The sequence below is a fragment of the Lepisma saccharinum genome, chromosome 9 (genome assembly GCF_977018435.1).
Source record: "Lepisma saccharinum chromosome 9, izLepSacc3.1, whole genome shotgun sequence".
In the NCBI taxonomy this organism is placed as follows: domain Eukaryota; kingdom Metazoa; phylum Arthropoda; class Insecta; order Zygentoma; family Lepismatidae; genus Lepisma; species Lepisma saccharinum.
In genome coordinates, this window is record NC_139237.1 from 70,409,026 (window position 1) to 70,426,379 (window position 17,354).

Consider the following 17,354-nt stretch of genomic DNA (forward strand, 5'->3'; position numbering starts at 1 on the left):
GCAATTTTTTGGGGGGGGTCAAGTGTGCTCTTTCCCCCGCTAGGTCACGCCTATGTATGGAAGGAATTTCGTTAATGTGTTTCACACAGTATCTTATCCGAGTTCTCACTGTTGGTCTGTTGGTTTCAACTAAATCAAGCAAAGGCACGGCCATGAAATTAGGCGGGTGGCAGAAGTTCGCGCTGTTGCCACGTCGGAGTACAACCCCGTGTGTTCGGAGCTTTAAGACGTTGCCACACAGTGCGCGGGCAGCAGGGACTTTTGTCCCGCTCTCGCTTTGCTTTTCCCATACGTGGCACCACTGCAATTCTGCCCAGCCGCCTATTTCCACGGCCAGGAGTTTATCATCATAAAAAAAAAATCATGGTAAATTGATTACCTGTTTAAATGTTCCCGGCGTTGTCAGTAGCTTGTATATGGCCATTCCTGGAATCATGGCAACGCTAGATCCAGCGATGCACCATCCTAGGACATTAGCCCACGCTGGGTAGACATAGTCCCCATATGTAAGTGGTTCGTAACCTATCAGCCCATACACTATGATAAACTGAAAGAAAAATGAACAGGTAACACACTTTCTCAAGGGTTGTAATTTCTGTTATTGCACCCTCTCCTCTCACTCTTCTTTTTTTAAATTTAAGTTTGGGGAACCAACAGGCATTTAGCTGCCCAATTATAGGTCTCAGCTAATTACATTTAAAAGTTACAGCTACAAATATACATGTTACACACATACAAGTAAATTTGTGGTTGATTAAATTATCATTATATTTGACATGCTCAGTCGAAAAAAAATCACATTATATAAAAGGAAATCAAAGAATTATTGGTATGTACAAAACAAAGAAAGAAATAGAAATTCACCACACAAGTATAACAATAAATGATCATTATTTTCCTGACAGGAGAATTCACCTAATTATTGTTATATGCAATATATTCACTATGGAATTATGAATATTGAAGTGTATTAGAGTATATTTTGGATGCAATATTATCAGTGCAAATTAATGTATCCATGCTTCACACCCTACTTAAACACGCTCTGTTCACTATTTTAGACAAATAATTCACATTCTGAAGTGAAAATAAGTGCAAAAGAAAAAGACAATAAAAGACAGTAAAGGAGAAAATTACCTATTACCGATGGTTAGCTACATGTTTTTTGAACTCAGGAGTCTTATACCTGAACACATCTACTTGGTCATGAAGTGAGTTTGTTTCCCTTGCAATACGGTTTATTGGTGTATAGTAACCCTTATTGTTAAAGCTGAATGAGGTGCTGAGCAGAGTCTTGCTTCAGGTGTCATAATTGGGAATTTGAAAAGATAAATTGCTCAGATTTCTGGTGAATATATTATACCCTTCAGACATTTGTATTTGAGATATAATTTATTAACCTTTGCGTCCAACTATACTGATCGCACTTCCAACTGGCGGCTTACCTACATCTTGCTACATGGCTCTATGTGTCCACCAAGTCTTCGGGTGTGTGTGCCACTGTGCGGCTTGATATTGTCAACAACCTCAGTTACTCTTGGGGTAACATCACTCTCCCGTTACATTGTTGCCAAGCGTACGTCTGTTTTTGTCACTTGTCTTTATTAGCATGTTTGAACATTGTTTGAGTGTTTTGTGTACTAATTCTTCGTGCTTTGTGTACTATTGTACAACTTTTGTCCAGTAACGATGCTGATCAAAGCATTTTTTTTACGAATATACCTCAGGACTACAAGAGATCTCTATCTGTTGAGCATATTCGCATAAACATATAAAACTATAGAGAATTACGGATCTTACCATAAGAAACAAAGGTGCCGCAAATTTCCAGCAAAATCTCCAGTAGATTCCAGGTGCGAATCCAATCATCTCCTTGATGTCGTCACAAAATCGATCAATTCCTGGAATATAGAAATATAGAATAAGATAGCATACAGAGAAACTACATACTACGTCGTAATATGGTTCCACTACACAAGCAAGGAAAACAATTGAACTACTACAAGAAAATGAGTTAAAGTTAGTTACTATATGTTCATAGCCCCTGCAACTATGCTTCCAGCCTCGGCGCTCTACCAGTTCGCATGTTACTCCAAGAACTTACAATTTCTGCCGCTATTCACCAAATGGCGCTGATGAGCGACTTGTGTGCTCTTAAACATAGCGGGCTATATTATGTTCAATTAAAATATAGCGCTGAGTCGATACTATCACCGATACTTGAAAATTGTAATAATTATTTTTTTTTGAAAATATTGATTAATTTTAGTGTTTAAGTATTCCACTCAAATCAATTGAACAAGATTTTTGCTTTAAAATATTCAAATATTACATCAGAATATTAAATTACATGTTACGTTATTACTAGGGAGCGGAAGTTGATGACCTAAAAAATATAGGTATACATATGTCCTAAAAAATGGAAAAAAATGTAAAAATGCAAAAAATGACCATTAAATTTGTTAGTTTCAGGTTAAAAATTAAAATGAAAAGAAAATTAAACAAAATGCAATCTTGCTTTAAAAAAAGCATTAAATGATACCACATGCACATTCAATTAAAATATGCAACGAGGATTTCCAATGGAAACAACCGAATAATTTTAAAACAATTTTATGAAAAAGTCATGGATATACACTGAATGAATTGGTGTAAAATGCGTTAATTTCCCACAACTTTGCCTGGTGATGTAGTGTGGTGTGTTTCTGTGGCACTGTAAAGAAAAATAAATCCTGGAGATATATAAAGGCCTATGTTCACCTTGGTGAAAAGACTCAAGAATATTACCAAAACGAAAGAAGTGATAAAATATGACAAAACAATACACCGAATATTGCGAAAATTTACGGGAAAATGCCGAAAATCGGGGAAACTGACCTAAAACTGAAAATTGGCAAAACTTTAAAGTTACCTTTTTTGGGTTCTAGACGAAGTGTAATATTGTGTATATTTAATGGGCATCGTGTCCGAGATGTCAGAAAAAAAGATGACATTTCATCAACTTCCGCTCCCTGGTTATTACAAAAGTCAGTGTTTTCACACAAGACTGCTGCAAAATATAAAGACACATCGAGATACGCATAATTTGCACGATATTTACCTAGGTAGACTCCGTAAAAGTGTGGCGCGGCAATTTTGCGAAGCCCGCGAAAGATCAAAATGCTGGAGAAGTCACTATACCACTGACCAACATAATGTTTCAAAACGTTGGCAGGATATAGGACTGGCGTCTGCAAGGAAGCAGCCGTAATGTTCTACAAAAACTTGGCGAGTTTTCGTATCAAATAATAGTCTTCTTTCTGCTGTGTTTGTCTTGGTTTCAGGTTTGTAATTTTTCTATTGATTCCGGTAACTTCCGGACCACCCTGTATGTGATTTCGAAGAACGCCAAATCATTATTAAAGCGACCAAAATCTTCTATACTTGTGGTAAATTTACATACACAGGGAGAGAGAGAGAGAGAGAGAGAGAGAGAGAGAGAGAGAGAGAGAGAGAGAGAGAGAGAGAGAGAGAAGAGGAGAAGGAGACAAAATAGGGAAATAAAGAAAGAAGAGTAAAGAAAGGGAAAGAAAAAGAAATAAAGAAAGAAGAGTAAAGAAAGGGAAAGAAAAAGAAATAAAGAAAGTAGAGTAAAGAAAGGGAAAGAAAAAGAAATAAAGAAAGAAGAATAAAGAAAGGGAAAGAAAAAGAAATAAAGAAAAAAGAGTAAGGAAAGGGAAATAAAAAGAAATAAAGAAAGACGAATAAAGAAAGGGAAAGAAAAAGAAATAAAGAAAGAAGAGTAAAGAAAGGGAAAGAAAAAGAAATAAAGAAAGTAGAGTAAAGAAAGGGAAAGAAAAAGAAATAAAGAAAGAAGAGTAAAGAAAGGGAAAGAAAAAGAAATAAAGAAAGTAGAGTAAAGAAAGGGAAAGAAAAAGAAATAAAGAAAGAAGAATAAAGAAAGGGAAAGAAAAAGAAATAAAGAAAGAAGAGTAAAGAAAGGGAAAGAAAAAGAAATAAAGAAAGAAGAATAAAGAAAGGGAAAGAAAAAGAAATAAAGAAACAAGAGTAAAGAAAGGGAAAGAAAAAGAAATAAAGAAACAAGAGTAAAGAAAGGGAAAGAAAAAGAAATAAAGAAACAAGATTAAAGAAAGGGAAAGAAAAAGAAATAAAGAAACAAGAGTAAAGAAAGGAAAAGAAAAAGATATAAAGAAAGAAGAGTAAAGAAAGGGAAATAAAAGAAATGAAGAAAGAAGAGTAAAGAAAGGGAAAGAAAAAGAAATAAAGAAACAAGAGTAAAGAAAGGGAAAGAAAAAGAATTAAAGAATCAAGAGTAAAGAAAGGGAAAGAAAATAAATAAATAAACAAGAGTAAAGAAAGGGAAAGAAAATAAATATAGAAAGAAGAGTAGAGAAGGAAAAAGTATGAGAGAGAGAAGGAGAAGATAGAAGATTAAAAGAGGAAAGATAAAAACAGAAGGAGGAAAAAGAGAAGAAAAAAGAAAAAGAGACAACTTACTGAAAGAAAGGGGAAAACAGAGGGAATCTCATAATCAGTAGCGAAGCGTAGTCTTACGAAGGAGGCAAGCAATGTTTCAGTACAACAAAACATGTAGTACAACGACATGCCGAGGGGAAAGATTCAAGGTTTATAGCCTCATTTACCCAGTCGCTGGATTTGTCAAAATATCGTAATAAAGTGACTGTACTAAAAATAAACCATATGATCCGCAAACGTCACATTTACTTTTTTAAAAAAATCCAGGTAACGTTATTCATATGATATTAATAAACGTTTTGCATATGCGAACTTTCCGCATACGACTAAAGGGAGACGGAATTTCTTACTTACTTATTAGTACCTTTATTTGTTCATTATTATTTAATATGGTCAAACGGTGACCAAACCGATTTAGATAAAAAAAAAATGGGAATCATTTGTTTATTTTACGCTGCATGATGTAATTTAGTATTTTTGGGCACCCTAAAAACCGCATTGGAGTAACTTAAACACTAAATAAAAAGTTAAACACAAACAATAAAAAATTCATTTCAAAGCAAAGAAACACATGCATAGACGATGTACTCACCACAATAAATTTCAAACTCTTGGTGTTGGTCGACCCCCTTCCACGATTTTCATTTTAACACTTATCTCTCACGAGCTAAACGAAGCAATTTTCAATTGCTCAATAATACACCCGCACTTCACATCAACCGTTCCTAAATACGTGTTCATTCCGATAAATTCACAGCACAAAACACGAAGCAACAAACACTCACACTATCCCACGCGCTTTCCACAACTGCAAATGCAAGCATCCACACAAGATTACTTTGAAAATCTCTGAAACAACAGAAAGTGATACCAACCTATTTCCTTAATTTTATCCGTCACAAAGGAAAGATATATCAGTTTGGAGATAAAAATTACGCGGAGGAATCAGAATCATTTCAGCAGAACGAGTATGTACATTAATTTTTAAGTAATAAAGTGTCATTCAATGGCGTGCCCGGGGCGAAGGGGGGGGGTGGATGGTAGACATAACCCCCTTTTGGCCCAGTATATCTAAGAAAAATCGTCAAAGGAAGGAAAAGATGACAAAATGGGGACCGTAAAAAGACCCTGGGAACACCACTTGCGTCATAATAATAGAACTTAAAACATATTCGGGCCTCCCCGATGGCGCAGTGGTAGTGTCGTCGCCTTGTAATCAAGGGGTTCCGGGTTCGATACCCGGTGGAGGCACAAGTGTTTCAGATCCCATTTTAAACTGTAGGTCCAGTCCCGATTAGCCTTACTGTGCATAAAGTGGACTTAAAACAACAAATCAATCAATCAATCATTAAAACATATTCTTGTGCTCATAATATGCAGAATGTATACGATTTACTTCTATGCCATGTACAAATATCAGTAGATAGTTCTTTCTCAGATAGCTTTATTTTCACCCTAAGTTTTATTCAAAAGCAGTCAATTTATTGATTGTAAAATTTGTGAAAGAGCTCACTTGAATTACTGCGTAAATAATTTGGCAGTTGCAAACACTGGTAGCGGTCAACACTTCTGGCGTAATTTGAGCTGGACCGACCAGGAAGCAGGGTGCAGGACCAAGGTCCGTCCAATCTTCCCTCCCTCCCTGAGAAAACTCTTCACGGGGGTGCAGAAATTCCACTGCCCCAACTCCCAATGTCAACTTTTTTACGCGTTTTACATTTCGCGAAATCTAAAATAATTTGTAATATAATATGATATATATGGAATTTAGAACAGTGATAATAACTTCTTTTAGTTATTTTATGACTAACAATTATTATTATATTTGCGATCTTGTTTACGTGTTCATGAAGACAAATATTCGTTACTAGTTTTTGCTGGCAACGTACCCATAGATGAATCCTTCTGCTTTCGGTTGAACTCGGCTATTTTCGGGAATCACGCAAGCTCGGAAAGCACAGCTTTTTGTAGAAGCTTTGTGGACGGGTTCCACCTGAATTTCACGCTTCGCCATGTGACTCCTTCGGAGGCCTTATTTTCCCGCAGAGCGGCTGCAAGCATTGAGGCTGGTGCTTGCTACAGAGCTGCTGGGGGAGTTTGCGGCCGCATTTTTTCGCGAAATCGAGTGCGATGGAAACTAAATACGGTTAGAACATTAAGTACATTAAATGATATTCGAATTATGCAAGCAGTGCTTGCATTGCTTGTACTATATCTTCGCCGCTGCTCATAATGACCGATGAAGTCCACCTGACACTATGCCTGATGTACGTACATTAAACGCGCTGTAACCATAGCTCTATCATATATTCCCGTATTACACATATCTAAAACCTTGGTTCTGTAGTGGTACTATTTTAATCTGCGCTTCATTTATCTGAATTCCGAAGAACTGAGTCAGGCTGTAAATGTCGGCTGCTCAGAATCAACAGGTCGAGAATCTAACAGGTGATAATTGATTTTTCAGTAAAGTTCTGGCTTTGGGGAGAGAAACTACAAACCTCGTGTCGTTAGCACGACAATGTAGCACGCTCTCGTTGCCACGTTTGACGATTTAGAGCCTTTCCTGGTTCTAGAATACAATTGACAAATCTAGAGACCTCACTCGAATCTTCCCTTCTGCCTCCCAAGAGAGAAAAAAAGAAATGACGAGAAAGTATCTCCGGGATAAAAGGATCTAAAGAAGAAGAAGACAAAGTCACGTGAGACCGAATCCGCCCTGTGTGATTTATCGGACAATCTAGAGAGCTTTCACGTCATTCGAATCCCCCTTTAAAATGTTCTTCTTTCCTTTGGGGGTTAGAAGATAATCGTCCTGGCCTGTGGTGCCATCTGGTGAGCACATTCTGAAACTGCGCTCTTCTCTTTCCATCCGCTCTGTTTTAAATTAATCTTCTGCGTTTCTTTCTTTATAAAAACTGGAATGAAGGCCATATTGACGAGAGCGTTTGATAAAATTTCATTTTACGGATTTTATACTTGCATTCAAAATATCGCCGCGTCTAAGCGAATGTTTGGGAGCTTTCAGACCGAAGCGAAATCCTCAAGCGGTTTGTCTGAGTTGAGTTTCACGTCCACTTTACGCGCGGATAGACTAATTAGGACTGGACCCAGTGGTGTGCCCAAGGGGGGGGGGGTTGGGGTTATAACCCTCCCCTTTGTACTCGGTATTCCTAAAAAAAACAACGTCAAAGGTAGGAAAAGATGGCAAAATCAAAGCTGACTACCAGACAAAAGTGTACGTAACCCCTTCCATTCGAAAATACTGGGCCACGCCACTTACTACACCTGCAGTTTATAATGGGATCCCCCTTAATTACAACTGCATGATTGATTTGGATTATTTTAGTTCGCTTTTCTGCCACTTTTGGCTAATGACGAAGATGATAATGAGTGATGACATGATGAAAGTAAGGCCTCCCCGATGGCGCAGTGATAACGTCGTCGCCTTGTAATCAAGGGGTTCCGGGTTCGATACCCGGTGGAGGTACATAGTGGTTCGGATTCCACTTTAAACTGTAGGGCCAGTCCCAATTAGCCTTACTGTGCATAAAGTGGACTTAAAACACCAAGTCAATCAATGATGAAATTGATGAAAGGACAGTCACAAATAACACGCATGTCCAACCGGGATTCGAATCTGAGACCACTGGTTTCGTAGCGCGCTGTGCTAACCACTCCGCCACGGATTACAAGGCGACGACGCGAAGACTCTACGCATGGACGTCCGCAGGATATTTTCCAGGGGATGGGGGGCAAACAAGGCACATTTTCCCCCAAAATAGTGTTGTTCCCTAAAAAAACATTGCTTAAATTTGAATTTATGGTGTTCATGCAATAATTAACACACATTATTGTGGCTAAGATGAAATTATATGTGTTAAATATATAATTTTTTGGTTGACTTTCTTTTTCAAAGGGGTGACGGCCCCCCTTGTCCCTCCTTCCGGACGCCCATGGCTCTACGTGTCAGGTGCAGTTACCTCGAAAGACCTGCTAAGAGCAATGTTATCGATTTGCTGTTGTCGATGGCGTTAAATACCTCCGTCAGTGTAGTTTTGTATGGTGTAACAGTACAGAATGAAAACTCGGTCAGTCCTGAGAAATGTGAAAGTTGTCACATAATGGCGGATGAAATCAACACCCTTCTTCCTACCATCAAATGCCAGTGGAGAGCGGTCGTTCAAATGTTCTGAAAAGAATTAAAACTGGCCTAAGATATTCAGCGTCGGATAGCAGACTTTCTAGTTTGGTATCCTTCACAGAGTATGCTGCTGTCCTGCAAGAAATTGACTTTGGCCGCGTCCGAATCGGCAGCAGATGTCACCTACAGCACCACTTCATTCTGGCTTATTCTGTTGTCCGAATTGGCAGCATACGTGGAGTTGGAGGGGATGGAAGGTGCGACAGCAGGCCCGTAGCCAGAATTGATCTCCACGGGGGGCTCACGGGTAATCGGGGTGGGGGGGGGGTTTGAAAATCAGTCCATTTTTCAAAAGTTTAACAGTGTTAAATAAAGGTAAATTATGTTGATTTTCTTCCGCACCCTCTATCCGAAACCTATATTGTACCGAAAACATTACCTCTTTCAGTGTCATATTACGTCATGTCGTTGTCATATTAAGGGCCGAATGTTAGGTGCTGAAGTGAGACTGCTGTTATTATTTACAACAGGCAAGCCTTAATCCTACTCTCAAAGAGATTCAGCATTTATTTTCCTGTATTGTCGGCAGTCTACAAAGATCAGCGGCCCTTGTCTTTATTTCTTCAGAATTGCTGTAAAGAATTGTTTCTTCTTATGTTTCAAGTAGTCTGTGTTTTTCGATAAATGTATAGCCTACAGCTCAGCGTTAGTTGTTGTATGTTTTCTTTTGTACTGTTGGTCCACGGTATTTTTGTCCGCCTACTTGTTCTTCCTCTTTTCTTCAAGTCGCACTGGAATAAATTTCAGTTGCTTTCAAGATATCATCAGGTCGTTCTTGGGAAATTGTTTGTATCGTGACGGTCCTTGTTAAGTCGTTCTATTTGTTCTAGTAAATGCACCATTTCAGACATTTTCAAGTGCGGCCCAAGAAATTTTAACTAAGAAGTTGCTGTGCACTTAGCGTTTTGTCCTGACACCATAGTATCTGGGTAGACGGAAGGTAGGCTATGTATTATGTAATCAATAATATCAAGTAGTGCCATCTTTTACTTATTTTTTGTTAATTTGCTATTCATTTTTGTGTTATTTTGTTACTTTTAATTATTATTATTATTACTATTATCATTTTGCTTTTTCATTGTTGACAATTTCAGTGTAAAATGGCCTCCTGTGCTGGATCTGGAATTTTCTTAACGAACGCATATGAAAAGAGGGGTAACAAAGCAACGGAACATTTTCAGAAAAATGAAGCAGTTCAAAAAAAGTGAATTGATAATTACATGAAAGTGACTACATGATTTCGTATTTATTGTGTTATTTTCTTTTTCAAATTGCAGAACTTTAGGTTACCTTTCTTTTACCCAACACACACAACACTCAGTAGTTGTTGTCAAATCTACAACGTATTTGGCATTTGATTAATAACTGAATTTTGTACCTTGGTTGTGCCTTGTAATCGAGGGACCCCGGGTTTGACTCCACTTTAAACTATAGCCCATATGTGCATAACATGGACTTAAAACAATGGATCTCAATCTAAAATTGTACATTTCAGTCATGGTCATTTAAAGAGCGTTGCAGGAACATGGTAACTTCAAACTGAAGGCTTTTTTTAGAGAGAGTGAGCAATGCTATTAGGGTTTAAAATATACCTCGACCCCTGTTCGTGGAAGAATGCTTAGCCTTGCTTGCCTCTCCATGGATAAAATCCTCCAGTCGTCCTGTGTCCTCCCAAAAATGAAGCAAGTCCCTTCAGTTTCATTAGCATATTATCATAGATGCCTACTAAAAGTTGATTGATATTTGATTTAGGGACTAAAACATGCATATTTCATGTTTTCTTTATTTTCAACGTCGAACTCCCTAAATTTCATTCCGCACCCCCTCAGCACCCCTAGATGATTAATCCTGACGCCGCCGCTGGCTAGGAGGGATATTAATATCACACAAATACTACATTTTTCTATATCTTTTAAAATATCGCTTGAAGTGTTAATTGGCTGCTACTGAAATCATCCCTTACTACACACTCTATACTACGTTTGTTGATACAGATATTTATATCATCCAAGAAAAGATGGACAATATTCAATCATAGTGCCTAGCGCACATTCCACTCCCCGGCCGAAACAATAAAACTCCCCTTCGTTCCCAAGACTTGGGAGCTGTTAACCTATGACGCAGATGCGGAGGGAATTTGCATAATCACATCAAAGTTACAGATTTCTGTATAAAATGGAGGTCGCAACAGCGGAAACGAAGTTACAGATAAAGAAGCTCCCCTGTGAAGAAACACTCTAAAGTCCAGAGAAGAGAATCTCCTAAATACTTGCCGCTACTTAAGACTTCTTCTTATAAATAAGATGAACGTATGTAATAGCTGCTGTTCATGCTCCCTGAATTTATCCTTCACCAGAGTCGTCTACATTTTCACTCTTCACTTCAAACAAATTACACAAAATAGTTTTACCTAATGACCGGGTGGCGCTTTTTCTTTTTCCAGTCAACGATTGAATGCGGGTTCATTTCTTGCTCTCTGATTGGCTGTTGGAAAGTTACGGTGCTCTGATTGTGAGCAGTGGCGGCTCGTGGTAAACCAAAGTGAGTAGTAGTATTTGTGGTATTATAAACCCGAGAAAGGAAGAGCCCCCCTCCAGCAGATTTGCTTACACTTAAACCTAGCTCAACATGAGCATATGAGTTTTTTGCTCAAGTGTAGCACCCTCTCTAATCCAAGATTTTTGTAAAAAAGCCCTCATGGATTCCATGAGAAAGGAAGAGCCCCCTCAGATTGATGTGCCTATACTTACAAAAGATACTTCTGTGAGATTATTGTCCATAATACTGTCAAAAATATGCCCCTCTTGATATTTTTTTGGCCACACATAAAACTAGGCCAAGACACACATACACACCCACACCCACACCCACCCACATACACACCCACACCCACCCACACCCACCCACATACACACCCACCCACATACACACACACTCACATACACACACACCCACACCCACCCGCATTGACCTTGACCTTGACCTTGACCTTGACCCCGACCTTGACCTTGACCTTGACCTTGACCTTGACCTTGACCTTGACCTTGACCTTGACCACACCCACCCACATACACACCCACACCCACACCCACCCACATACACACCCACACCCACCCACATACACACCCACATACATACATACACATGCACACACACACACACACACATAGTTACTTCTGGTTTAAGTTCAATTGGATACCAGCTTCAATTTGTTTATCCAAATATTAAAACAATGCAATTCTAGAGGGTCTCTAGAATTGCTCCGTGACTCTCTCATTTCTTACATCATAAACATATGATTTTTCTCCTATGAGAATAACACTACATATGGTGTCATTAGGTAATGCTTCATGGAATTCACAGATAATTTTAATATTTGTTCTGTCATTCACCACAACCTGTCTTCTTTTTGAAGCATTGATTACAAACATGGGTCTCTGTGCTTTGAATTCATCTGGTGTGTAGTACATGTCAGTATTGCCTGTGGTGACCCTCTTGAAAGCCGAAAAAGCTTCATATAATTTGAGGAAGTCATCCTTGGACATGTCTAAATTGTAATTTTCTCTAGGAAATACCTCATTTCTGCCATTTTTAAGATATATGTTCTTGATGTTGCAGTTATCAAATTTACTTGAATTTTTTTCCTGATTATTGTGTCTCCCAGTCTGAAACAGTACTACCACAAAATCAGGCATGTCATATTGTATACTGGAGAATGAATTTGTAGCATCAAACTCATAATATGTACCAGATGCGGGCTTCTGTACACATTGATATGTATAAAATTGTAGAGGAATTTGTGGATTTTTTATTATATCAGCTTTGTATTTAAGACCATAACTGGCTTCATACTCAACAACAGGGATTCTTAGCTCCATGGTCTGAATAATGCATTTGCCTGCATCTGGTAGGGTATCAGGCAGAGCTTCTCCTGTGGGGTTTATTGTACTGTACCTCATCAAAGCATTGTTATCATTTGCAGCTCTTCTAAATGTGATTCTTAACCCACCCTTCCACATAATTTCTTTGTAATCTGAGAAGAATCCTGGCAAGAGGCGCATGGGGAACAGCACAGTGTGGTTCTTAGATAATATCTTATCACCAGCTTCAAATCCGCCTATTTTGTAGTATGAAGCCTCGGTTTTGGATAATTTCAGTGTGGCCAAAGCTGTGGAGGTAATGCCGGGATAATCCACTCTGTTTATAACAACGCCATGCTTTCTGATCTCAATTTCAGAGAACAGATGAGGCACAAAATTGTCTACAAGTCTTATATTTGAATTTGCCGGATAAGCTGTTCCATCGAGCTTTACAACATCAAATTTGATGTATAGATCTGCTCTGTGGGGGTGTATAAATCCATCCCCTACATCAAGATCAACCTCGATTTCTGTGTTGGGTTGATTTAAATTTGCAAATGTCCTCCTGTTTGGGGGGAATGATTGTAGCTCATAACTCTCAATATTTTCCATTGTATGTATTTTTATTTAAATGTTAATCTCTATGATTGCAGTTGTTGTGGCTCCAGCAAAATCAACTAATTCTTCTTTTTCATTAGTGACCATCAATTCAATGTAATCTATTCTATTATGGCACACAGGAAAATATAATGTTGGTGATGGAGTGTAGATGATTGGCTCCATAAATTCAGAATTAGGTTTGAATGTTGCAATGATCCCAGTTTGTTTGTGAGTGCCTATGCCATTTGATTTGGTGATCATACCCTCAGCCACATTACAGTGAATATTCAGAGTCTCTATGGCTAAGAATTTGGGTATATTCATAGCAGTGTGTTTGATGCCTGGTTCAAGTTTTGTGTTGTTCTCAAATCCCAACAGCTCTCCTATAGTACCCAGATCCACTGTTTCTGTGGCAGATACAATTTCTACTCTGTGAGTGACAGAATTTTGACTTAACACTACACCTCTGGGTAATTGAGCATTTAGAGTGGATAGATTATATTGCCCTGGAGTGATGACAATTTTTTCATCCCCAACTGCAATTGTATTGTTGTGGTGTGTAATATTGGGGATCAGGTACATGCCATAAAATGCCCTGAGAGCTATTGTTTTGGGATACACTATGTCATCATGCAATTTGAGTTTCAATATTGAATTTTGGCTGGTGAGATGGAATACCCCCATGATGTTTCAGATACCACAAGGCTTTTTGAAAATCTTCAATTGATGGTTTATTTATTTGAGACATATATCTAAGAACAGATAAACACAAATGTCCGCAATTAACATCTTTGAAATTTTGAACACGGGCATTATTGTAATAAAGATTAGATGAATTTAGATATTTTATTAAATTTTCAGGTGGAACACCTCCAAATGAATCAAATACAAATGCCTCATTTTTTAAATATTTAAGATAACAAATCCAGTGAGTGCCCTGATTTTTGTACTCATCCAAATTAACAATGCCACACTCTTTGTTGAGTGGTTGTTCTGGTAAAGAATCAGACATGTACACACCTCTAAAATGTTTGATGCCCAATGGCTTGATTAAAGCTTCAATATCTTGGTTTGTAAGCGGCTCTTGTTTTTTTAAACTTATTCATGGCTCTCTTAATACCTTTGCCTTGTTTCTCCATTGCCAGGTTATGGCGCTTCTGCTCATCTAATTCTGCCCTATTCTTCTTGGCATCTATTACTGTTTTTGCTATGGCAGCTGATCCCCCCGCCAAGCTCCCCACAGCCCCGAGAGCAGCTAAGATGGCAGGGATGGTAAATATGAATCCCCCCACATGTGATTTTTTTCTTGATTGCTGTAATTTTTTTAATTGGGGGGTACTAAGCAACAATTTCATACCATGCCCCTTGGCAATACAAGAATTTTTTTTCTTGCGCTGCTTTTTGGTCAAAAGACTGTCAATAGTTTTAAGAGATTTAAGACCTGCATAAGGTATCTGATACATAACACCCTTGGCCTTCATTGTAGGTTTATTATATACATATTTACAACCCCCACCCCAGTTTTTGTTTGGTGCTCATAGCTATGGTGGTTCCCAATGCTGCTATTTTTTCACTCAAAGAAGCATCTTTGCTTACAAATCTGCCAAATGCAGCCTCTTCTAATTTCTTGTCTGCAACATGTCTCTTGTCAAGATCAGAATGTGTGTTGTATGCAATATCATGGTCTCTACAAGCAGCATCTAGGGGATTAACACCAGGATCACCTCTGTTTAATCTATGGTCCAATTTTGTGCCTGGACCACAATACTGATAGCCTGGAATATGCAGTTCAAATGGCAGCTTGTTTATAATGTCATTAACAAGGCCCCGACCCTCAGAAATATTCCAAAATTTAGGTGGTAGAGTATTAATAATTTTTATGAGATATCCAATGCCCTTAGGATCATTCACTATAAAATTAGACAATTTTGTGCTTATCATGTCCATAATTCCAACCTTTTCATTGTAAAAATTGTGGTTCCCAGCATTTTCCTCCCCAGCTATCACCAATAACCTATCTACAAGTTTCCTGACATCATCAACCCACACAAATTCTTTAGGCAGGGTGTTGTATTGTTTGATTCCACTGCCAGTCTTGATTTGTGACCATATGGGCTTGATTAAATTATTGTATTTTGCCCCACTGCTCGACTTGACTCTTTTTTGTGTGGGATCATTGTTCTGGTATAGAGCATCTGATTTTATTAATATTTCTTTGTAATCCTCATAATCTTGATCTGTATAGCTGCCAGGCCTTTTCCTAGTCATCAATTCCCACAATCCAGGTGTTCCGGAGTACTTAACAAAAGCACCTTTTTCTCCAAGTCGAGATTCTGAATATACAATTATATCATCTCCCATAAATGTTACTCTGAAATTGCCAATTCTATGTATGATGCTGCCATCAAGCTCTGTGTCAGCATATAAGCCAAACACCTCATCTTTATTGTCTTTAGGTGTGGTTAAATATTTTTGAGCAAGAAGACCCAATTCAATAGGATCCTGACTAGCCTCAATTCTTCTAGGAGCAATAGGACTATGAATACTTGAAAGTGGAGTGAATGGATAATCTAATATGTTCCTTGCAGCTACAGGTACAAGCTCTGTGAGCAAATTTTGATTTTGCTCTGTAACAGTTTTGATATTCTTACCTAAATTATTAATAGCATCAATTACAGGTTGTTCTGTTTGTTTGTGTTTTTCATAAATTCCACGGTTCTCTGATTTCCATCCCTTAAATCTTTTTACAAGATAATCTCTTAACTTAAGATCATCAATGATTGGCCTTTTCATGTTTATTTATATACGTCTCTACGTCTAGAAAATTGTTGATTTTATTTCTGTATTTGCCACTGTTGGGTGTTCTTGTCATATCAATTGTGACAAACCCATAACTGTCCTGGTTCCAGCACCTGCTGCAAAACTTGGAAAAATCATTGTAGCTCAGGTCCCCACCTACATATTCATCATGTATGTGTTTGAGGTTGGTATGGTCTTGATGAAATATACATATAAAATTGCTATTGTCTCGGATCAGCTGCTTGGGTATTTTTGAAAAAGTCTGTGCCAGGTAGAAGCAATCAATGTTTTTGTGCCGGCCCTGTGTGAAGAAATTCCTAACCTTGTTTTGATTATCCAATATAATGTCATCAAACACAACAACAGAATTATCGAGACAGTCATCAAGTGGCTTAACATCTGGTTCAAAAGTGGCAATATCCAATCCATCATATAGCTTCATCAGCTGCTGATATTTTAATTGTTCCAAGCTCTTAGAGAAGATATACAAGTGCCTGTTTTTCCAGTCTAACCAGTTGGGTGCCAATAAAAAATTATCAACCATTAGTGTAGTTTTACCACAAGCAGATGGCCCAACAATAAGACACCTAATATTATCAGGTAGTAAGTTGCCATTTCTCTTATTCTGCTGTTCAGGTTCTGGCAGCCTTTTTATAACATCCCAGGTGTTCATATTATCACTTTGTTTGCATCGATCCAGCTGTGTTCTGGAAGTCCCAGCCATTTGACAAGTAATTTGTTGCCTTTTCTGCGGATGATTTTTTCTATGAGATATGTGTCAGGCTGTTTAGTTTTGCTGAGCTCTTGTTCATAGAACCTGCCTTTGAGAATTTCTCCTCGGTGATCCTTTATTATATATGTGTTAAGGGTCCCAGGTTTAACCTGAACCACTGTAAATAATTCAGTGCTCCAGTTTCTTGTAAAGCCTCTCTTGAATAAGTGCTTATATTTGCTGATTCTTACTTGATCACCCACCCTGTATTTGGCCTTTCTTGTTGTTGGCTGATATTTAGGATAATAAACAGTGCTGATCAATTTTTGCTCATCAGATGAGCTCATTACTTCAGAGGGTTTCATGTTGATTGTGGAATGGACCAAGTTGTTATATTTTTGTAGAAGTTCTGGAAGAATATTAATCCATTTATAATTACCCTGCAGTGTAAATTGTTTATACATAAGATTTTTTAAGGTTCTGTTGAATCTCTCTACAATTGAGGCTTTGAGATCACTGTAACTCGAATAATGTTTTATGGCCTGGCTTTTAATAAATTGTTGAAACACTGAATTATAAAATTCTTTGCCATTATCTGTTTGCAAATAGCGCGGGGATCTTCCACTCTGATTGATGATTGTCCTGAGGGCTTCTGTAACACATGTCCCAGTCTTGGATTTGAGTGGCACAGCCCAGGCAAATT

General features: G+C 38.1%; 1 protein-coding gene across 1 annotated transcript in view; it reads right to left on the minus strand.

The window, feature by feature from the left end:
- The window catches only part of DAT (Sodium-dependent dopamine transporter), an 84,073-nt gene that overhangs the window by 3,447 nt on the left and 63,272 nt on the right, over positions 1-17,354 (minus strand). The window contains exons 10-11 of the mRNA XM_083128847.1: positions 1,801-1,901; positions 380-547 (exon numbers count right to left, since the gene is read on the minus strand). Coding sequence (XP_082984973.1) covers positions 380-547; positions 1,801-1,901 — 269 coding nt within the window. The remainder of the gene's footprint in view (positions 1-379; positions 548-1,800; positions 1,902-17,354) is intronic.